The sequence below is a fragment of the Camelina sativa genome, chromosome 8 (assembly GCF_000633955.1).
Source record: "Camelina sativa cultivar DH55 chromosome 8, Cs, whole genome shotgun sequence".
NCBI lineage: Eukaryota > Viridiplantae > Streptophyta > Magnoliopsida > Brassicales > Brassicaceae > Camelina > Camelina sativa.
Window position 1 is genome coordinate 25,240,501 of NC_025692.1, and position 22,877 is coordinate 25,263,377.

The following is a 22,877-nucleotide window of genomic DNA, read 5'->3' on the forward strand; positions in this document are numbered from 1 at the left end:
CGAAGCAGTAAAAAAATATACTTTTTTAGACATCAAACCAAGGTGATCAAACCATTTTGGACATACCTATTTCCTCGACTTCATGAGCAGCAATTTCTGTAGACACATGAACAAAGACTTTCTGGCTTTTCTGAGTAGCATTCTGAAGAGACAACGAAGTGTTTAATCAGCAGCTGATTAAATATAAGAATGCAACTGTATAACATGGACAAGATTCGGAAGGGTTTGCATCTTACCTCCTTGACTTCCTCCACCGCATAGTATGCTTTTGTGGGGATTCCAAGTTCTTTAGGCTGGACATCAATAATGACCAACACTGGATTTGGAACATAGCTGCAGAATCAGAAGCAAAACGAAGCTTAATTGAAGATGAAACAGAAGCAACAAAAAAGTGAGAAAGAACGGATTTTCTGCCTAAAATAAGGCTTTTAAGAACCAGCATATCTTCAATCCATCTCACATGTCAACAGAAAATAAGATAAAGGCCAGTAAATTGCTACTTGAATGACTAAGCTGGATACTTACCCATTGAACAACGCGTGAACGTCCAAATCATTCTCTCGAAGTTTAGGGCCTGTGCTGTACCAACCTACAACATGCTCCTTGGCTGAAAAGCAAATAACCTTTGTTAAAAAGCCTGGTTTCTACATTATAAAATATGGTCTAAGCATCAATTTCCTGAGAAAATACCATTAATTCTCTTGAACATGTGGAACATTGACTCATGGTAGTTGTGATCAAGAAACCAGATACTTGGGTCTTTGTCATCCTCCTCGAAGGGCACTACAAATCAAAATTTTCAAATGTTAAATGAGTCACAGACTCATATATATATATATATATATATATATATATATGCAACAGTGTCCAAAGGACTAAACCCACTTTTGCAAACTAAAATGCAAGTAAAACCTCCAACAAATCAACCTAAAAATTGTCTCTTTCACTTCAATTCAAGTAAATATTGGAAAATTCCAAAACATACGAGTAGTCACTGAGAGATCTACTGAATCCAAAACCCTAGCGAGACCAGACTTTCCTGAAGTAAATATATCAGAGAGTATATAACAAAATCAAATTTAAAAAGTGCTCAATTCCGGAACAGAACTTCACAAAACAGCTACAAAAACCCTAAATTGTGGTTATTATATACATCTCGCTAGAACCCAGATGCGAATAACCCTTAAGTATACCAAAGACCCCATCAGAATCTGAGATCTGAGAAGTAAACAAAAAATAAAAATAAAGGCTAACCTGCGTAGCTGTTGGTGACATCAACGACACCACGGGAGCTGCTCCCGAGGAGAACACCGACGACACGCTTGCGCGAGTCCTTAGCGACGCGATTGTAATGGTCGACGATACTAAGCAAGACGAGTGGATGAACAACCACTTTCTCGATCGTCCTTGCTGATATCTGTTGCGTCTTAATCACATCCATTGTTGGGATTAGAAATCAAACCTTCTCTCTCGCTTTAAGTAATCTGAATTTCTACGGAGAAGGTTTTGAAAAGAGTGAACTTTTCCGATCTGGTTTCTTTTTTTTTTCCTCCGACGGAGCTGCTTTGAGAGTTTGCTTTTCTCCAGGAAAAATATAACCTCTCTAACACAAATTTGCCTTTTAATTTCTCCACTTATTTTAGATATATAATGGGCCTATGTTTTGTTAAGCCCAATATGAAGGGCCTGTGGTGAACCCATTTATCGACCCATCAGCTGATTAGTATTAGGACTTTCTTTTAATTATTTTTATTCCAACGAGTGTGAATATATGAATTCTAGAGGAGAAAATAAACTAAAGTTGTGGATACTTTCAAGAAAAGGGTAAATGTGCTACAAAACAGTATCATCACTGCCATTGTTGGTGTCTTTTTCTTCTCTTTTGCACTTATCCAAATGTTACTATATAACGTAAATTGTAAATATATTCTCATTTTATGGGAGGGCCAAAGTAACAATGAAGAGAGTAAGGTAAAGAAAACGAATGTAACAAAAATATAATTAACCACTAGAAGGGGCAAATAATTTGTTACAAGTAGAAGTTGCCCTATTATGATCCCATGATAGGAGTATAGGACAGTCATAATTTGACTACAACTCTATCTTTAAGTTCTATACCAGCCTAATGAAACTGATCGATCATGTCAATTTCAGTTCTAAACATATAGTTCCAAAATCTTTCTCAAAAAAAAAAAAAAAACATATAGTTCCAAAATAGGGTCTAATTAATTATCTCATGCATATAAAGACCAAAATCTATAGGTAGCTAGTTCTAAACTAATTGTGATCTCATGCCTTTATTTTATTTTCCCCATCCACTAGAGTCGTTAATATCAAAAGCAATCGATTTCATAGAAAGCTTAATCGGAGATCCAACGGCGGGTGTTCCATCTCAGCTCCACATGTTGAGTATGTGGAAAACGCCGTCGTATAGGCTTGCTTTCGTGTGTATTCGCTGTGGCTCCCAGCAGTAACGTTTGCTCTCTCAACCTTCGATAATGGGAAGAGTTGCAACGTCTGTGTCACTTTCTCTTCTTCTTCGTCACAAACTTCAAAAATATCTACAAGAAAAAAACGGAAACATATTATTAGTCTTTTTAATGTAAAATGAGATAATTACATATATAGAAAGATACAATATCTTTATTAACCTTTACGTTGTGGTTGATGAAGACGTGGTCTGTATCGATGAGGACTAGCAGAGAGATCTTTGTATTGACGATGATCAAAATCAACGGAGGAGATTTTGCGGCACTTTTGTCTCTCCCTAGCTTTATGGTTTTGGAACCAATAGAACACGTTCTTGCTCTCGATCTTACCGTAGAAACTCAGCTCCGTAGAGATCTTCTGAATCTGATCGGTGCTCGGTGTTCGCAGCCCCGCCTTGAACAGATCCGTCAGAAGCTTCACTTGCTCCACCGTAGGATTCCACCGTCCACACTTCGTCCCTGTTCCTCCTCCGTTAGTGCTATGACCTAGTCCTCTAGCTTTGATGGGAAAGCCAGGAGACATTATTAAATTAAAGAACAGAGTTCTTAAAATGTTTGCGTTTTAGGGTTTTGAATATGTTTATATGTTATGAGGTGTGATGTGAATGGACCAGCTGGTGTTCGAATATATAGATATGATTAGATGGTGTGTCTTTTTTGAAATTTTTGTTGATATTATTATAATCCAAAAAAGAAATATTGAGGGGAATAGATTAAGTAAGTCTGTCTGTGTTTTGAGTTTTGTGTCGTTTAATTAGTGTTGTGTAGGATACAGGTAGAAGAAATCAAACAGAATCAGTGCGTTGTTTATTACGAAATGCATGCTTTTGTTTTTGGGATTTGTGAGAGACTGATTTTTTTACTGCAGTTTGATCGTTTATTTATCCTACGTAGTTAGGGTTATGTACTACGTATGAATATATACGTAATTTTATGATTTTATTAGTGTGTAGTGTATACTGATTAATTTGGTTATTGATTAGGGACTAAATGTGGGATGTTGAAACCTGTGGGGTTGCAAATTTAAGCTAGAGAACATACTAGCGCGTGTGATCAGTTATCGTACAATAATTCTAAAATTAGCCGCAAAAATTAATATAATGATTATGTATTGTGTGAACATATTGAAAGGTTCATGAATTAACGGGAAATTTTCCACAAAAGCTGTGACTTGATAAAGTAGTTTGGTCGGCAATGGTGATTAGAAAATTGAGTAGAATCCTTACAAAAATTAACATTTACAATAGTTTAAAACAAGTTAAAACCATAATAAGCATGCATGTTCCCTCTTAACAGTGTTTTCAATTAACATGACGGTTGTAGCGACTGTGAAATTTTTTATTTAAGAATTAAGATGTGTCTTGGCATAGCGATGTATGTTGTTGTGAATTAGTAGTGATGGTTTTGAGGAGGAAGACATGTTACACGAGACGCTAAGCGAAGACTAAAGATCCAAAGAATAAAATGACAATTAGAATAAACCAAACATTGTTTTTATAAACAAGAGTCGCTCTGCTACACAACATACTGATACGTACAAAACGTTATATATTCACACTTCACAAATTTAATTGAAAGTTTAAAGAAACATAAAAGGAGAAGATCGATTCGGCCTCAAAGTCAAAGTTCACGTTGGTGTTTGCTACTTGGACTCATCCATAGATTAAGTATAGTCACTGTTTTAATTTTATAATCACTTACAAAATATATTAATTTTTATAAAAATTACGTGTTTTCTCTAATTTGAAAAAGAGATTCGTTTAGACCATATTTCATCAACAAACTGTTGGTTTTAGAAAGAAAAAACATTTTTTGGCTATATGATTCAAACTTTTACATTAAAAGCCTGATTTTACAAACTTTAAATATGATTTTATACATAATAAAATGTCAAAAAGTATATATTTCAGGACGTTTGAAAACGTTGGACGACGCATGGTTCATATATTGGTTATATATAGGTAGGTATATCCGTATATGTTGCATCAAAATATTTTTTTTTCTTATAACTTTGGAGCATATATATTAAAATGATCTGATTAAGTGATTATATATTTTAAAAAAAGAACATATGTGTGTGTTCTCATCCTAGTCAAAAAAGTGGAAGGTGGTCTCACATTGTAATGCCCACTTACCTGCAATTCCCAATGATGTTACATGCACCATTAATTTAATACACAGATTAATCAATTACTAAAGTAATATTTGTATTTTTTCTATTGAGATTATATACTACTGAATAAAATTTTTGAGGAATAAAGCTTCAAGCGACATAAGTTTTGGCTACTAGTTCTTGGCAACGGGTTTTTCAGCTCTAACTCCTAGGTCAATGTCGTTTATCCGATCATCAAAAAAATAAAAAACCAAATCTTAACTAAAAGAAAATAAATACTACAACATGGCATGCAAATAGTCTTATTAATTTTTGTTTCATATTACTATTACTATATTTTTTTTGTCTTCCGAAAGACAAATTACTATCACTAAGTTAACATCATGCGTTGTCAAAAGTCAAACTACTTTCAGATTTAAAAAAAAAAAAAAAAATTAAAATGTCTATCCTGAATGACATTGTTCCGATTGCGTAAGTTCGTTTTACGATTCCAATTGAATAATACACGTTATATTGAATTGGGGGGGGGGGGGGAACGAGAAAAATCTCTACATGCACTCAAGATAAAACGATTGGTAAAGTGAGAGAATCAATTCGTATTGTTATTCAATAAAATGATAGATTAATCAATGATACAAATTCACGTATTACTATTTGCTCTATGTTAAAAATTTAAAATAAAAATAAAAATGAAAACTCGGGAAACAAGGGCATGAAATTGTGGCACGCTTAAAATGTTACTAGACTCCTACGGCTCACGAAGCTTGGGAAAGCTTTCTTTTTGGATCTCACTGCTTCCACGTTTGTCGCTGATCCATCCAACATCAACCCCAAAACTTTAAAATTTCCCATTCACTTACAACTTTTCATTCTCATACATATTTTTGTTCCATTTTTATAAAAACCTCTTGGTACGCCGGTCACTAAATATACTTTTGTAAGAAACTAGAAATGGAAATTATACATAATCTGCATTACCATCAACATCACCTAAACAGTAAAACCCTTCAAAATCTACCTCAAAATTTAGTTTATCAGAATTTGAACTATATTGGATCCATTTATTACTTATGACTTATTAACTCTTTACTTTCATTATTCAAAGCTACAAACGAGTGTAGAACTATTTGAGAGACGATCAGTGAAATTATGTTTTAGTTTTATAAACTTAAGAAGAAACGTTATTTCTCACACATCGGTAGTCAACTTGGTTGCACAGCCCTCTACAGTTTCCATCTTAGAAAAGTAAGTGTAGAGGTCCTCTGGGGGGAACAAATGTAACAAAACTGTTTCATTGGTAACATAGTCCTACAAATTAAGTTAAAATTTACACCACTAAACTCTAATCAAAATACTCAACATTTGACAAGGATATGTAATAAAATTCTATTAAAAAAAAAATCCAAGCAACTAAAAAGAAGAAACCTTTCCCAAACTAAAAAGACTGGTATAATAATGATAGATTAATGGTCTGATGTATTTAAACACCACACATTTCGGTTGCCATATATTAAAACGGGACACGGTTCAGTAAGAAAAAACAACAAGATGTTCGATGTCAAAACATAATAGTGTCACGTAGTTTTTTATTCAATTTCTTCTTCGGTTGATAAAATCTTTCGTTAATCTGAAAACGGAGCTCACCACCATCTGACGAAATTAATCAATTTTTTTTTCCGGTGATTTTGATCCAATTCTGATCCTCCGATGGGTTCGACGTTTAGGGATCGTACGGCGGAGTTTTATTCACTGTCCCAAACGTTGAAGAAGATCGGAGCGATCCCGTCCGTTCATCAAAATGAAGATGATCCGGCATCATCCAAACAATCACCTCCGGGATCTTCAAGATCCGAATTCAATAAGAAGGCTTCCCGTACCGGGTTAGGTATCCAAGAAATTGTGCAGAAGATCTCGAGGCTCGATAAATGTACGGTTCGAACTCAGATTTATTCTTGTCATCTTCTCCGCCGGAATCATGATTTTGTTCTGTATTTGATAGAGAATAGTTCCGTGTTGCTTGCTCTAGAAGTCATTTATGTGTGTGTTTTCATGATCTTTAGACAGTGTAGTGATTGAAATGTGAATACAACCTTATGTTTTTGTTTTTTCCTGCAACTGCAGTGACAAAACAATCGTCTATTTTCAATGACCGGACTGTGGAAATACAAGAGTTTAACTGTGTTGATCAGGAACGATATCACGGGGCTTAACATGGCTCTCTCTGATCTGGAAACGCTTCAGAACATGGAGATTGCTGATGGGAACTATTCACAGGACAAAGTTGGTCACTACACTGCTGTTTGTGATGATTTGAAAACCAGACTTATGGGAGCTACTAAGCAACTTCAAGATGTTCTAACTACCAGATCAGAGGTTCGATTTGTTGATTTATAACCTGCCTATTATTATCCTACAATGGACAGTGTCTTATTTGAGAAAATGTCTTGTGTTCCTGCAGAACATGAAGGCTCATGAAAACCGGAAACAACTTTTTTCAACAAAAAATGCAGTAGATAGTCCGCCTCAGAATAATGCAAAGTCTGTACCTGAGCCTCCTCCTTGGTCAACTTCACCAAATCCTCCTGGGAATTTACAACAACCACTGTGAGTTTTGTTCAATAACTACTATTTCATAAGTAACAATTACTCTCTTCTAAGTATGTTTTCCCTCCTGTCACTGACCAGATTGCCGCCATTGAATAGTGGAGCTCCTTCGGGTAGCCAGCTCAGGTATGTCTTAATTCCCCATAACTTGCAACTTTTGATTGTGTTTGTGTTCCATTACGGTTTAAGGTCAAATCATGTATAAAAACAGATGGTAGTTTTGTTCGTGTGTCATGCTAATACAGACGTAGATCCGCGATAGAGAATGCTCCTTCGCAGCAAATGGAGATGTCCATGTTACAGCAAACAGTCCCAAGGCAGGAGAATTATAGCCAAAGCCGAGCGGTTGCACTTCACAGTGTTGAATCAATAATAACCGAGCTCAGTGGAATATTCACACATCTAGCTACAATGGTCACACATCAAGGAGAGCTAGCAATCAGGTTCTTTAACGTTTTTCTTACCCAGGCCACTACTCAACATGTTCCAAGTTGCAGGGAGCAGCATCTAACACATGTTATTTTTTTTATGGAACAGAATCGATGACAATATGGATGAATCGTTAGTTAATGTAGAGGGAGCACGCAGCGCTCTTCTGCAGCACCTCACTCGAAATTCGTCAAATCGATGGCTCATGATGAAGATCTTTGCTGTTATCATCTTGTTCCTCATTGTTTTTCTCTTTTTTGTGGCTTGAAACAACAGTACCATTTATCTCTTGTTTCTGGTGTATCAAAATCCAGAGCTGAAAATTTGACTGTACACATGCTAAGCTTGTAAGCTTGGGCTCCGTTTTTTTGTGTGTGTGGATAGTGGAGTGTCAAAAAGTTTCAATTTTTTTTTGCAAGATTTATTTGTATATTAACAAGAAACTTCTGATGTAACAGCATTTAACTTTTGCTACACTACTCATGGAAAAATTCAAAGCAAAAGAGAAGTATTATTCAGAATAAGATATAATCACACACAATATGTTTCATATTAAAACATCATAAGGAGCACAGTAATCAATGTATATGAGGTTGGGACTTTGAAATCAAACTCTCTGAAGCATCAACAAAATGCTCAGAAGTTAGTAAGTACCAAATCTATGTCTCAGAACAATCCAACCAAGTTTATGCAGCAGCTGAATCAAACCTCCTCATCATGTCGCAGTGTGGCGTTTCGCGTACAAAACCCCATTGTTGTCTCTGAAGCTCAAGCCGACAATTCTGACCGAGTATAGACAAGTAATCTCTATCAACCTGCTCCTCAACCCTCTGTCTCTCCTGACTATTTATTGGATACTCCTGCTCAAACTTGGCTGATCCGACAAAGTAATTGACCCCCCTATGAGTGGTGAACTTGTGCTCGTAGTTATACGATGGAGAGAGTGAGTAAATTGGTTGAGAAGAAGGCAAAACGTTGAGTAATAGTATGAACACAAAAGGAAGCATCTGGAGGAGTACACGAGGATTGAATCCTCCTGTATCAGAAGCTTGGTTAGCTGTTCTAGTAGTTCCTGCACCAAAATTGAATGATCTGAATTGAGTAGTAGTGGCGTGATTCATTCCACCACCAAAGAAGCTTCTGAAAATCTCATCAGCATCAAACTCATCATCGTAGAAGCCGTTGTTTCTTCTAGCAGCTCGGCGTGGTTGATGATAAGAAGGCTCATCTGAACCACTGACGTCGTACTTACGCCTAGTGTCTTCGTTGCTTAGGCACTGAAACGCCTTGGAGACTGATTTGAAAGCTTCTTCAGAACCAGGTGCCTTGTTCTTATCGGGATGAACTTTTAAAGAGAGTTTCCGATACGATTTTCTCAAATCTTCAACTGAACATGTGTTTCCTAATCCAAGAATCTCATAGTAATCCTTCTTCGATTTTATCTCCCTCACGATCGCTCGTTGTTCTTCCGTGAAAGACGATGATGACGATGAAGATCCCGGGGAAGATGAAACAGAAGATCCACGTTGACGAAGAGAAGGTCGATCCGACGGCGGCTTTGATGACTCGTTGGCGGCAGATCCAGGCGAATCGTCCTCCGCCGTCGCCGCTGGTTCATCTGATTGTTTGTTCAGATCCGAAACTAGATCATCGATCGGGAGAGATGGATCAAGACGACGAGCTTTCTCGAGAAACTGCAAAGCGCGAGATCGATCTCCTGATTCCATCGCATCCTTGCCGATTTTTAGGCATTTCAACGCGTCGTCTTTGTTACCATCCATTGATTCGACAGGAAAGCGAATATTTCCCGATGAGACTATCGGAAACTCTTGATGAATTAGGGCTTCTCGTAGCGATCGGAGTTCATCTGAGATGTCGCTGCTGAGTCCTCCTCTTCCACAGAGAGAGCTTTCAAGCCCTCCTTCTAAAAGACTTGATTGCACGAGAACATGCGTGACGTTTTTGTATGTTATAAGTAAAGAACATCGTGTCGTTCAAATCAATGAACATGCACGCTGTTTTGGTTATTTATATAAGAGTTTCATGTCGTTTAGATTGGGTGAAAAACGACAAGGCGTTATTCTTGGAAAGAGCTCCGCCAACGGATAAATGAAAGAAGATCCTGTGTCCTCCAGCGATTAAGAACCACGAGGACACACACACACACAATCTGAAATCGTCGTACAAAGTATCTGAAAGAGCAAAAAAAATCAAAAATCTTTACTTTGTAATAATGACATCAGGGTTTTGATCGGAGAACCTAAAAGTTTAGGCTTTTTTTTCGAATTTTGTTGTAAGGACATGAATCTCGCGGTGGCTAGTTTTAGCGGCAATTTGGGCGTCTTGTCGCAATGCAGCTCATGTTGTAGTAGTAGTCTTCAGTTTCAGCCTTTTGTAGTAGCTACTTCGAGTCTCAATTTCGGGCAAACAGGAACATCTCGAAGGAAGAAGGATCTGAAGCTTGAAAGGTTTTCTTATTGTTTTTATCCATCTTCTTCATTTTGTTAGTTAACCGGTGAGGAGCACTACTATTGCTTCTTTGTCTACTTACTCTGGTGGCTTTTTTAATTTAGAGTTTTCAGAAAGAGAGAGACTTTTGTTAGAGCGACGGAGACGCAAACAGAACCAGAAGGCAATAACGATGAGGTATTTGCTTAAGTATATCAATGTGGATACTTTTTTTATGATTTCCAATGTTGTAAATATTTTTGCTTGGTTTATTAGATGAAGTTAGGTAATTGATTTCATAAGTTCTTCTTTCCAGGATAATAATGGTGAAGAAGGCAAAGAGACTTCAGCTGATGGTCCTCCGACACAAATTCCTACTGAGTTGAATTCACAACCAACAGTTGTGAATGAAGCGCCGGGGAATGAGGAGGAGAACAAAACTCAATTCAGTTCTCAGGTATTGTCTTACTACTTGGAAACTAATGCATCCATAAGGAAATTGAAGCTCAGTTTGTAAGTTTGGAATCAAAGTGAATGTTATTTGAAAGCATTGTTTAATTACTCTCGATGGCTTTTTGTTTGAACCGTAAGCAATTGTTACTTTTGATGCTGAATCTTATGAGTCTAAGTTATCTTAATTCCTGTAATATTTTGATTTAAATACCTACCATTGTCCATATATGTAGTTTCTTGGTTTTGTTTCTGAATGTGTTGTACTCTTCTACTGCATTTGGAATAGGACGGCGATAAATTAGAAGTTAGCAGCGGTTCTCCTCTTCCGGGTGTGAATGTAAGTGTTATTAGCAATGTTATTTACAACAGCGGCAGCTTTATGCTTTCTGTTTTTTATCTTTCATAAAAAAGTTGTTGTGAACAGCCATTACAATTGGATGATTCCATGAGACTTCCCAAGGAAACCATTGATATTCTCAGGGGCCAAGTATTCGGGTTTGACACCTTCTTCGTAACAAGTCAAGAACCATATGAGGTGAGTTACTGAGAACCTCATCAGTTTATTTTCCTAAGGTCATTATCAACTTTGCTTTTTAACATTTTTGGGAAATTGTTGGTAGGGTGGGGTATTGTTCAAAGGAAATCTAAGAGGCCAGCCTGCTAAAAGTTATGAGAAGATAAAGACGAGGATGGAGGTAGCAATTCTGCTTTTTAGGTTTTCTTAACTTTGATCGTTGACAAACACATGCTGTGACAAAGAGTCAAAGAGTAATAATATGTTGCTCATCTATCTGCAGAATAATTTTGGTGACCAGTACAAGCTTTTTCTCCTCACTAATCCTGAGGATGATAAACCTGTGGCCGTTGTTGTTCCAAGAAGGTCCTTAGAACCCGAGACAACAGGTATATTGCTATATACTTCCATGTTATAAGGTATTTCTCAGTAAGTTTTAGCTGGATACTACTTATAATTGCAGCTGTCCCTGAATGGTTTGCTGCTGGTTCTTTTGGATTGGTGGCATTGTTTACATTGTTTCTCCGTAATGTGCCCGCCTTGCAATCCGACTTACTGTAAGAACATCTTGACCATGTTTTCTCTAGAATATATTATACTTCCAAATCATCATACTGAATAAAAAATCTCCTCCCTACCATGAATTTAATTGCAGATCAGCATTTGACAACCTTGAACTGTTGAAGGATGGCTTACCAGGAGCTCTTGTTACCGCTCTTGTCCTTGGAGTACATGAACTGGGACACATTTTAGTTGCAAATAACTTAGGGATAAAGCTTGGTGTTCCATTCTTTGTTCCAAGTTGGCAGGTGAAGATGCAATGTTCTATTTGAAAGAAAGTAACCTCCTTTAAGCTGAAATTTGTTTTTTTTAGCCATTTGATGAACATGTTTTAGATGGCAGATAGGCTCGTTCGGTGCTATAACAAGAATCAAAAATATCGTAGCCAAGCGAGAAGATCTTTTGAAGCTTGCAGCTGCAGGACCTTTGGCTGGCTTTTCTCTAGGCTTGATTCTGTTTCTTATAGGGTTATTCGTGCCTCCTAGTGACGGCATTGGCGTTGTAGTTGACGCATCAGTGTTTCATGAATCCTTCCTCGTTGGTGGTATTGGTAAGCTTTGAAACTCTTAATCAGATATGATAAGTGTTGAGGGCTGAATCTGGAGTGTTAAATCAATGTTTAAGCATTTTCCCTCTTTTGCTTTTATAGCAAAGCTCCTACTCGGTGATGTACTCAAAGATGGAACTTCAATATCTCTTAACCCACTTGTGATCTGGGCATGGGCTGGACTTCTCATCAATGGCATTAACAGCATCCCTGCGGGTGAGCTAGATGGGGGCAAAATAGCTTTCTCCATTTGGGGTAGAAAGGTAACACATCAATTAGAGAATGTCTTGAAAAAGGTTATTATAATGTCTTTGTGCTGGATGTCTTAACGTTAATTAGATGTGTCTTTCAAATGATTTTCAGACAGCAACAAGGCTCACAGGTGCCTCCATAGCGCTTTTGGGCTTATCAGCGTTGTTCAGTGACGTAGCATTCTACTGGGTGGTTCTGATATTCTTCCTGCAGCGTGGGCCGATTGCGCCACTGGCTGAAGAAATAACGACGCCTGATGATAAGTATGTGTCTCTAGGAATCGTGGTTCTGTTTCTCTCCTTGCTAGTGTGTTTGCCTTACCCATTTGCTTTCACTGGCGGTGAAACCATGATGATAGGCTTGTGAAGTGACTCATATCATCATATATACAGAGCTCAATAAAGTAATCAGAGATATATAGTTGTAACCTTTTGTTTTGGTCTCTAAGTTATGTGCTATATTTTGACTCTGTCATGGAAGCAGCTTAGGAAACAAACCAAATTTATCTCAAAAATATAAACTAATACTGGAATTTTGTTAATCACAGATATTAATTACGTGTGGTATTGTCAATCAAGATACGTAATATTGTAACGTTGGAAGGTAAATGATAGAACAAAAGCACATGCATTTCATGTGGATGGATTTGAATTTGGTTGGTAGCAACCAAAGCAACCTTTCAATTTTGGGCACATAGTCATACTATGATTGTCGTTTGTTTATTCGAGGAAAGGTCAAAGAATCTACATTCGTAATCGTACTACTAATATATAATTGACTGAAGAAATTAAAGACATCACTATCAGCTTATATGGTAAAGAAGTAGTATTGTTAATTAATTCCGCTATTAATTATTTTGTTGCCAACTAGAGCTTTTTTTAATTATTCTGTTGAATAAATAAATGAAAAATCTATTACAGGATTGTCTTCTAATTGGGGCGTTCCTAAAGAAAGACTTTTCAATACTTTTGAGAAAAACGACGGTTCTTCGTATCTATCGTTGGCTGCTATTGGCTTATGGAACTGACTGATGCAATCTTTGTAAAAGACATGAGTTCGCTTTTGATGAAGGTTGTTGATTTTATTAAACTGGAACAACAAATGATAAGCTACACAGTTGTTCTCCACCCAAAACGTGCAAGTAGGGTGGTTTTGATGATCGGTCTTTTCTATAATTTTTTTTGGTTCCTGTTGATATCATAAACAACAATTAGAAAGATTTAATTGAGAAATGAGATTTGGACAGACTTTCGGTATAAATCGACAAAAACAATGAAAAATAAATGAACTGGATTTTTTGTATTGCTTTTGTTGATTAAAAATACATATGTTTTTTTTACAGTTTTCGAGTATTTAAGGACTAAAAGTCATCCCAACTTCTCCTTGATCTCCTCCTTTATTCCTTCCTGCAAACTTGACCGCGACCACCGGACCTCATCCTTAGTTTGACTTCGCCAGGCGGTCGAATTCTCCTTCCAGGCCCGCGTCAAGCCCATTTGCTGGTCCGGTCTTTTCGTTCGTATTGGGCTTTTTCTTTTGGGCTTACGACCAGCGAAACCCAACACCAACAATTGCCCCCCAGCCTTTTAACCCAATACAAGTTGAAAGGCGAATATCCAAGGGGATCCCCCGTCGTTTCGGTTTCGTGATCCTTCTCGGGGAAAACATACTGAATCTCGGCTTCCGAGATCTCCGTGATGATTACACTCTCTCTCCTAAGATCCGACGGTAGAGACGAAAGCCTTGAACGACCCAGATCAGGGAAGAGAAATTCGCGGGATTACGAAAACCAAAACCATTATGACTTATAGGTCATTATTCACATGTCTCGTCACAACCGCGCATCCCCCCACTAAGGTAATTTCTCTCTTCCTCTCTTTGCTTAAGAAACTCTGAGATTTACTTTCTGCTCGTCTACCTTCTTGTCTTTCTTTTTCTTGCTAAGTTTGTCTTCTCCGCCTAAGATTGCTAGTCCCATGTTTGCTTTATATATATATTTTTTTTACTTGCGTTATTATGGCTCCTCTCAAACTCTGGGGGAATCACATCCCACCGATCACGTCCGTCAAACACTTGACCGATCTTCGCCAAAAACACGGTGTACCTCCAAACGTGGAGATGATGCTTTCTCCCGGAGACCCGTTTACCCTGGAGACTGTCCCTACGGACTACTGCTGCGTCTACACCACCTACTTCGAGCGATGCGGACTAGTATTCCCCATCCTGAGGATCATCTTTCAGATCCTTCAACGCCTCAGAATGGCGTTTCCCCAGATGTGTCCAAACTTCGTGCGACACGTCATGGGAATATACGTTAGAGGCCGTGAAGTCGGACTCGAACTCGGGGCGAACGACGTCCTCCGGTTATACCAGATCAAACATAATTCTGGCTTCCCGGGGACGTTTTACACGTGTCGCCGCCGTGGCCCAGAGATAATCCAGGCGCTCCCGGGAAAAGACGAAAGATGGAGAGAGAAGTATTTCTACTTCCGCGTTACTCCGGCGTCAGTGGGAGATTTCAATTTTAGTCGCCTTCCGATCCAATGGGCCGTTTACGTTGGTCAGAATGACCTCTTGGTCACTTGTGACCCTTTATCGTTGTTGTGACTGTAATGTTTACGCTACCGTACTAATGTATCAAATTTTTTTTTGTGTTACAGATTCTGGAGAGCACCCGAACACTTCGGCGACCCGAGCACCAACAGAAAGGTTGCGAGGAGGAGAAGTTAGGTGGAGTTCTTTCACGCGAGCCCGCATCATTGCTGCTCTCAACGCCCCGCTAGCTCAAGCCGTTCCTGCTCCGGTTCCAACTGTTTCCGCTGTTCATTTGAACCCACCACCCCTTGCTGAACAGGCTAGGAGCGATGGTGCGGATAACTCTCCTGTTCGTAGAGGTAACGAGTCCTCCTTTATTAGTCATGACTCCTTATAACCATCATGTTCCGAAAGAAGAAGACGATTTTAAACGTTCCTCTTTTTTTTTAAAAACGCAATCAGATATTTTGAGTTCGTCTTCGACTTCCACCCCTTTACGCATCATGGTCAGGAAACCGTCACTCCGCAAGCTCAGAGAGCAATCGCAGCCATCTCGGAGGGTCCGCGCCGGTGATGTTGACGCAGCGTTGGCCTCCGCTCTTCGTGCCGTTCAACCTCCCCCAGCTCGGATAAGCAGCGAAGAGGTCAACCAAACCCCCGCTGCCAAAAAGAGCTCGCACAGAAAAAGCCTGAGCTCCCGAGACGAGGAGCCGTGAGAGCCGAGGAAGCCATCCAGCAGGAGGTAACCCCGAAGATCCTGCTGGCGACCCTGTTGCCTCCGAGAACGACTCGTCGTCGAGCCGCCCGTTCCATTGGAGGTTTGCCCACTCTCGTGACTCCCCTGCAGTGGAAGACCATCTTGGGATGGCCACCCTCTTCCGGCACCTGAAGCCTGCCAACTGTCAGGTCCCGTTGGTGAAGGACCTTGCCGAGAGGGAGGCCTACATTGAAGCGATGGCGGCTCACGCGAAGGTAAGCTGAACTGAGGAACACCTATTTAGGCCTAGCTTTTCGTTCACTTTCTTTTACCCGCTTTTTCTTTTGACACAAGTATTGGAATCATTTTTCTTTTTGGTGTGCTTGCAGTCCGCGGCTGCTGACAACAAGCTGGTAGCGCTCTACGAGCGGAGGCTGAAGGACATTCCGCAGGCTGTTGAGCTGGAGAACACGACGAAGGTGGTTCACGAGCTCACGATGGCGCTCAAAGCCGCGCAGGAAAGGGAGGAAGCTGCAAACCAAAAAGTTGCGACCCTGGAGAGCGAGATCACTTCTTTGAAGAGTGCTCAAAACAGGCTGCTTGCCGCCGAGACCGACCTCTCCTCCGCCAGGGACGCTCAAACCAAAGCTGCACGCGACCGAGACCTCCTGCTAAAAGAGAACAGGTGGCTGAAGGAAAAGGCGACAGAAACGGAACAGCGGCATGCGGAGGGGACTCGTCGGCGGTTCGTGACGCCAAGGAGCGGATGTCCCAAGACTACCGTGCGGTTCTTGACTCGGTGAAGAGCAAATGGGAGCGGAAGAAGGAGCAGACTGCGGTCGAAAGCGACCTTGCGGAGATTGAGGATCAAACAGATCGGCGAGGGGAGGACGTCAATCGCAGACGAGCTGCAAGTCCTCGAGACTCAACGGGCGGTCATTGCGGTTAGGTCCGACTCCTTAGTGGTTTCGGACTTCTTGGTGGGCAAGCTTGATCTCCCACAAATCTCGGACAATTCGGTTGCGCCTATGGAGGTCGATGCCGGAACAGGGGTCCCGCGAGGTCTAAACGAGCATGGAAGCAACGCGAGCACCGCAGTGGATCCGGGGGTTGGAACGGAGGGGGAGGACGTCTGATTGCTGTCTCCGATTTCTTTATTTCGTTTTATCTCTAAACTTTTGACTTGTTTGCCCGCGAGGGCTTTTATCTTTCTTTTGTTTCGACTTGCCCGGGAGCGCTTTTATCCAAAACTTAGAAGTATTTGCCTGAGAAGGCATTTAAATCCTTTTTTTTTGTTTGTTTTTGGATTGACTTAAAACGCATAAGTTTCGTCATCACTCTTTTTACTTTCTTTGTCCATCCGATCGGATATGAGTTCACCTAGGGCGGATGTGCGGATGGTAGATTCTGGGGAATGTTTACCGGGGGTCCATCATGTTAGCTTCGAAAAGCTTATCATGAGCTCGTTGCTCGAGCGTGGAGACCTTTGGGAAGTTCTGAAGTGTTCCGAGTTGGGTAGCGGGGTAGCATTTATTTCCGCGTGAGGTTGTGGAGCAACTAGGCGTTGTCTATTTTATTGAAGTTGCGTTAGATTCGTTATTGACGAGAAGGTATTCGAGGAGTTTGAAGTGACCTAAGTTAGGTAGCGAGGTTACTTTAACGTCGCTTGTGATGCCCGAGGGCCTTCTCGTTGTTTGTTTGTTTGTTAAGTTGTTTAACTGTCTTATTTAGTCTTGCGATTGGCAGGAGTTATTGAGCCAATGTAACGATAGCAGGTGAATCTGGTCGTGGTGGAAAGCTTCCATTATATTGGGATGGAGCGATTATAAACACGAAGAAAATCTCAATGGAGAGGTGGCTGCGCTCAGGGGATCGAGCTGCCTACGTACCCTGTAAAGGGATCAAGCCAAATCATAGTTCGGTTATTACTAATACTTACTAGAAGTATTTATTGAGGTTCATGATGTTCCAAGGTCTGAGCTCAGCTTTTCCGTTGCTCTCATCTTCGAGGCGATATACGCCATTGCGAACGACTTCGGTGATACGGAAGGGTCCTTCCCACTTGGTCCCCATTTTCCCGGCGTTCTTCTCCTTTCTGTGATCAAACACCTTACAAAGCACTCGATCTCCAACGATGAAACATCGAGGCCGGATCCTCGAGTTATAGAAGTGGGCAATAGCATTTTGGTAGTTTTGAATTCGCACGTAGGCTTGTTCTCTTTTCTCGTCGATGATGTCGAGGTTATCATGTAGTGCTTCGTTGTTCGCCTCCTCGTTTTTGGGGGAAACAACTCGGCGTATACTGCCCACGGAGATTTCTGCCGGTATTACGGCTTCGATCCCGTAGGCTAGGGAGGAGGCGGTTTCGCCCGTGCTACCACGTGGTGTAGTTCTGGTGGCCCAAAGGACCCGGTGTACTGGGCATCCCAACCGGACTTTGCGGCGGCCAAATGGCACTTGAGGCTGTGCAAAATTAGTTTGTTGGCGGCCTCGGCCTGTTCGCTTCCCTGGGGGTACCGGGGAGTAGATGAGGTTAGCCGTATATCCCAGTTATCGCAAAACTTTTGAACCGCGGAGTAGATGAGGTTAGCGGTATACTCCATGGCGGCATACCACGTTTTTCCAGAGGATATCCTTCACGTGCTCCTCTTTAATAGACAGGTAAGACTCAGCCTCGATCCATTTAGTAAAGTAATCGGTTACAACTAATAGGTTAGTAACACGTCACTTTCCCGATTGCTCGAGAGGTCCGATAGCGTCCATTGACCACCGCATGAAGGGGTACGGAGCGGAAACCGAGCTCATCAGCTCAGCGGGCTGGTTGATCATGGGTGCATGACGTTGGCAAGGGTCACACTTTTTGGCGTGCTCGTCGCAGTCCGCGAGCATGGTTGGCCAGAAATATCCCTGCCGTTTTATTCTGAGGGCCAATGATCGCCCTCCGGAATGATTCCCACAGGGACCCTCGTGAGCCTCTTTCATGATGCTATGGGTTTCATTCCCATATACGCACCTGAGATAAGGTCCGGAGATGCATCTCTTATATAGCTCTTCGCCGATGATGCAGAACCTCGCGCTTTGAGCTTTGAGCTTACGCGCTTGCCATCGATCCTTGGGGGTGGTTCCGTTTGCGATATAATCACGAATCGGGATCCGCCAATCCGTTTCCAGTTCTGTTTCCTGCTCGTCTCTGGAGATAGGATCATCTAGGAGCTCGTCATCCCGGTCGGGTGCCTGCTCGGGTCCTTCATCGTCGGGGCAGACTTTCAGAAACAACAATTAGAAAGATTTAATTGAGAAATGAGATCTGGGCAGACTTTCGGTATAAATCGACAAGAACAATGAAAAACAAATGAACTGGATTTTTTGTATTGCTTTTGTTGATTAAAAATACATATGTTTTCTTTACAGTTTTCGAATATTTAAGACTAAAAGTCATCCCAACTTCTCCTTGATCTCCTCCTTTATTCCCTCTTACAAACTTGACCGTGACCACCGAACCTCATCCTTAGTTTGACTTCGCTAGACGATCGAATTCTCCTTCTAGGCTCGCGTCAAACCCATTTGCTGGTCCGATCTTTTCCTTCGTATTGGACTTTTTCTTTTGGGCTTATGGCACAAGTTTTGAAGATATTTATATATTTTTAAAATAGTTTTAACATATATATATTTTAGCTAAAGTGTATGTCTTTATCGTTATTTTCTGAAAACCAAATTATTTCTAAACAAACAGGGTTTGCTTCCCAGCCATCCATCCACTTCTTCTACAGTAAAAGATAGAGACATGCACTGGTGCACGTGACCTTTGATGAAAAAAAAAATGGAAAAATACAGGTAAGGGGTACAAAAGTAATTTCATAATAAGTCACATGGTCATCATCTTTATAAATAAGCCATCTCTGAATATTTCCAGTCGTCACTCGAATAGGAAAAAAATACTCAAAAACAAAATAAAAATAAAAATTCACTCTTTTTAGCCGTCACCTCTGAATCTTCTTCTTCTCCGGATCTTTTCAAACATTCCGGCCGCCGCATCCTAACCGTAACGGTTAAACCAACCCGATGTCTACCTCTATGAATGTAGCTACGATGCAACCTCTGAGTTTCTCTCGCCGGCGTGTCCCTTCTCGCGCACTCTCTTCTTCTTATTCTTCTTCTGTGACCGTTACTGGATTTTCCGGTCGAAGCTCCGCTTACCCGCCTTCTTTCCGTTCGATTAAATGTGTCTCTGTTTCTCCCGAAGCTTCAATAGGTGTGAAAAGCAATGCTTTTTTTTTTTTTTGGGTTTTGGATTTTGTTTGATTTTAGTGATATATATATAAAATGCGGGAAAAATTGTTGAACTTTAGCTATAAATTTCAATTCTTTTGACTAATTTGATTTGGGAATGTGAATCTTGCATAACCTTAAGTTAAGCTTTAGAGATTGCTGCTGTGAAATAAGTTCTGTGAAACATGTTTTAATTGGTTTCTTTTGCAGTAAGTGATACAAAGAAGTTGGGAGATGCTTCTAAGAGTACAAACCTTATACCAATCTACCGTTGTATATTCTCTGATCAGCTTACTCCTGTTCTTGCTTACCGTTGTTTGGTCAAAGAAGATGACCGTGAAGCTCCTAGCTTTCTTTTTGAGTCTGTTGAGCCTGGTTCTCAGATGTCCAGCGTTGTAAGTTTTTTTTAATCTTTCTTTTTGTACAAGGTCTCTTTTTTATCTGTTACTATGTGTTTCAGTTCCTAACTGTTTCTTTGTCATGTGGATTGTTTATAACGATAGGGTCGTTATAGCGTTGTTGGGGCTCAGCCTGCGATGGAGATCGTGGCAAAGGAGAATAAAGTTACTGTAATGGATCACAAAAATGAAACCATGACTGAGGAATACGTCGAGGATCCAATGGAGATCCCTAGACAAATCTCCGAGAAATGGAACCCTGATCCTCAACTAGTTCAGGATCTTCCTGATGCTTTTTGTGGTAAGATATTTTTTGTCTTGATTTGTTTCTTAATAGTTAACCTAAAAGGAATAAAGCTACTGGTTTTATGGACTGCGGAATTGTGACTATAGTATGGGGTGTTCTTGACGCAAGCTCCTGCTTTTTGAATGATCTTTGTTAATGTCAAGTTTCCTATATCAAAACCAATCAGCAATTAATGCAGGTGCCCTGTGTTCTTTATATGCCATACCATATTAGATCTTCAACTTGTTAAGTATTGAGCTTTCCCCTTTATTGTGTTGGTCTTCATCTGAATATTCTGTCCCTGTTGTGATCTATTTTGCCTTGTACCTTTTTACCCCTTAAAACAATAGTCTCTGATTCACCTTTATGTTCTTGAATGTCCTTTCTTGCACTATTAGACAGAAGATTGATTGACCTTAGTGTCCTTTCTTTTTCCTGAAGTCTTGTCTCTTAACAAGATTTTTTTATCTTGATAGGTGGGTGGGTTGGTTTTTTCTCGTATGACACAGTTCGCTATGTCGAGAAGAGGAAATTACCATTTTCAAAGGCCCCTGAAGATGATAGGAACTTGCCAGACATGCATCTTGGTCTTTATGACGATGTAATTGTATTTGATCACGTTGAGAAGGTACAGTATTATTACTTTTGTTACCATCTATGTTTTTGATTAACCTGTGAAATCTCCAAAATTGGTAATTTAATGTTCCCTACAATTTCTACAGAAAGCGTATGTTATTCATTGGATTAGACTAGATGGGAGCCTTCCTTACGAGAAGGCATACAGTAATGGAATGCAACATTTGGAGAACTTGGTGGCCAAGTTACACGATATTGAGCCGTAAGTATCTCTTTCCCTCATTTAAGATTGTGAACTTCATTTGGTTACCATCCTTAAAAGTTGGTTTTGTTTTCCGTTGTCTTTACAGGCCAAAGCTGGCTGCAGGTAACGTGAATCTTCAGACACGACAATTTGGGCCGACGCTGACAAACTCGAACGTGACATGCGAAGAGTACAAGGAGGCTGTGGTCAAGGCCAAGGAACATATACTTGCAGGAGACATATTTCAGATCGTGCTGAGTCAACGTTTTGAGAGGCGGACATTTGCAGACCCCTTTGAAGTTTATAGAGCACTTAGAGTTGTGAATCCAAGTCCGTATATGGGTTATTTGCAGGTTGGTGATAGAGAAACCGTTTCCTTTAAAACTTTGGTTTTGTACCTGTGGTAAATTAACCATTAATGTTTTTCTTGTGCTCTTAATCAGGCTAGAGGATGTATTATGGTAGCATCAAGTCCAGAAATTCTCACCAAAGTAAAGCAGGTAAAAGCTCTCTTATCTCAGAGTTGCATAAAATCTTAATATCATATTTGACGCTAACCTTTATATCATATTTTCAAGCAGAACAAGATAGTGAATCGGCCATTAGCAGGAACCAGCAAGAGAGGGAAGAATGAAGTTGAGGATAAGAGATTAGAGAAGGATCTGCTAGAGAATGAAAAGCAATGTGCTGAGCACATCATGTTGGTTGATCTCGGTCGCAACGATGTTGGAAAAGTTGCGAAATACGGATCAGTGAAAGTAGAGAAGCTTATGAACATCGAACGTTATTCCCATGTTATGCATATAAGCTCAACGGTAAGTTTTAATAAGATAACTAGTAGATCAAAAATCTAAAGTCTCACACATAATGAATGTGTTCCTTCATATCTTAACTTCTACTTCTATGTGTGTAGGTGACAGGAGAATTACAAGATGATTTGACTTGCTGGGACACACTACGAGCGGCATTACCAGTGGGAACAGTTAGTGGCGCACCAAAGGTCAAAGCCATGGAGCTAATCGATCAGCTAGAGCCAACAAGGCGTGGACCATACAGTGGCGGTTTTGGTGGAGTATCCTTCACTGGTGACATGGACATTGCTTTATCCCTCAGGACAATTGTTTTCCCGACAGCATGTCAATACAATACAATGTACTCTTACAAGAATGCCAACAAACGCCGTGAGTGGGTGGCTTATCTACAAGCTGGAGCCGGTGTAGTAGCTGATAGTGACCCGCAAGACGAACACTGTGAGTGCCAGAACAAAGCCGCTGGTCTTGCCCGAGCCATTGACTTGGCCGAATCTGCCTTTGTTAAAAAATGAAGGTGCCCAAGAAGAGAGGTTTTCTTCTTCGAGACTTTTAAAATCATGTGTATAAAACAGTTACAAGCAGAACAAAGCTTTATTTTCTTTCTTCCCTTTTCTTTTATAATGTGAGAATTGCAATTAGACTCAATTAAT

At 40.3% G+C, this 22,877-nt stretch overlaps 7 protein-coding genes across 8 annotated transcripts in view; 3 read left to right on the plus strand and 4 right to left on the minus strand.

The window, feature by feature from the left end:
* Positions 1–1,597, minus strand: part of LOC104708534 (26S proteasome non-ATPase regulatory subunit 7 homolog A) — a 3,873-nt gene extending 2,276 nt beyond the window's left edge. The window contains exons 1-5 of the mRNA XM_010425127.1: positions 1,255–1,597; positions 691–783; positions 526–607; positions 237–333; positions 67–142 (exon numbers count right to left, since the gene is read on the minus strand). Coding sequence (XP_010423429.1) covers positions 67–142; positions 237–333; positions 526–607; positions 691–783; positions 1,255–1,441 — 535 coding nt within the window. The 5' untranslated portion in view covers positions 1,442–1,597. The remainder of the gene's footprint in view (positions 1–66; positions 143–236; positions 334–525; positions 608–690; positions 784–1,254) is intronic.
* LOC104708535 (WUSCHEL-related homeobox 7-like) lies at positions 2,189–3,058 on the minus strand. The gene is made up of 2 exons (XM_010425128.1): positions 2,652–3,058; positions 2,189–2,561 (listed from the first exon to the last, which is right to left on the minus strand). Exons 1-2 carry the CDS (start codon positions 3,010–3,012, stop codon positions 2,350–2,352), a joined length of 573 nt encoding a protein of 190 aa, XP_010423430.1. The 5' UTR covers positions 3,013–3,058; the 3' UTR covers positions 2,189–2,349.
* On the plus strand, positions 6,236–8,042 carry LOC104708536 (syntaxin-31-like). Its single transcript, XM_010425129.2, is given in 7 exon segments — positions 6,236–6,529; positions 6,724–6,773; positions 6,775–6,975; positions 7,061–7,206; positions 7,288–7,332; positions 7,452–7,649; positions 7,744–8,042. Coding segments are annotated over 7 exon segments (1,020 nt in total). The 5' UTR covers positions 6,236–6,309; the 3' UTR covers positions 7,904–8,042.
* Positions 8,127–9,582, minus strand: LOC104708537 (chaperone protein dnaJ 49-like). The gene has a single exon (XM_010425130.2). It carries the CDS (start codon positions 9,414–9,416, stop codon positions 8,322–8,324), a length of 1,095 nt encoding a protein of 364 aa, XP_010423432.1. The 5' UTR covers positions 9,417–9,582; the 3' UTR covers positions 8,127–8,321.
* Positions 9,753–12,951, plus strand: LOC104708538 (probable zinc metalloprotease EGY2, chloroplastic). Of its 2 annotated transcripts, none has more exons than XM_010425131.2 (12): positions 9,753–10,103; positions 10,209–10,281; positions 10,400–10,540; positions 10,823–10,873; positions 10,961–11,071; positions 11,157–11,231; positions 11,334–11,439; positions 11,514–11,607; positions 11,706–11,859; positions 11,954–12,161; positions 12,261–12,421; positions 12,522–12,951. In XM_010425131.2, the coding sequence occupies exons 1-12, from the start codon at positions 9,937–9,939 to the stop codon at positions 12,774–12,776; spliced, it is 1,596 nt and encodes a 531-aa protein (XP_010423433.1). In that variant the 5' UTR covers positions 9,753–9,936; the 3' UTR covers positions 12,777–12,951. The 2 variants fall into 2 exon arrangements, with proteins under 2 accessions (XP_010423433.1, XP_010423434.1); XM_010425132.2 differs by having other exon boundaries at positions 10,218–10,281.
* Positions 18,367–19,148, minus strand: LOC104709925. Its single transcript, XM_010426465.1, has 2 exons — positions 19,121–19,148; positions 18,367–18,905 (listed from the first exon to the last, which is right to left on the minus strand). Exons 1-2 carry the CDS (start codon positions 19,146–19,148, stop codon positions 18,367–18,369), a joined length of 567 nt encoding a protein of 188 aa, XP_010424767.1.
* LOC104708542 (anthranilate synthase alpha subunit 1, chloroplastic) lies at positions 19,549–22,872 on the plus strand. The gene is made up of 9 exons (XM_010425134.1): positions 19,549–19,894; positions 20,122–20,306; positions 20,415–20,610; positions 21,072–21,223; positions 21,318–21,433; positions 21,522–21,768; positions 21,859–21,915; positions 21,997–22,230; positions 22,329–22,872. The coding sequence occupies exons 1-9, from the start codon at positions 19,705–19,707 to the stop codon at positions 22,737–22,739; spliced, it is 1,788 nt and encodes a 595-aa protein (XP_010423436.1). The 5' UTR covers positions 19,549–19,704; the 3' UTR covers positions 22,740–22,872.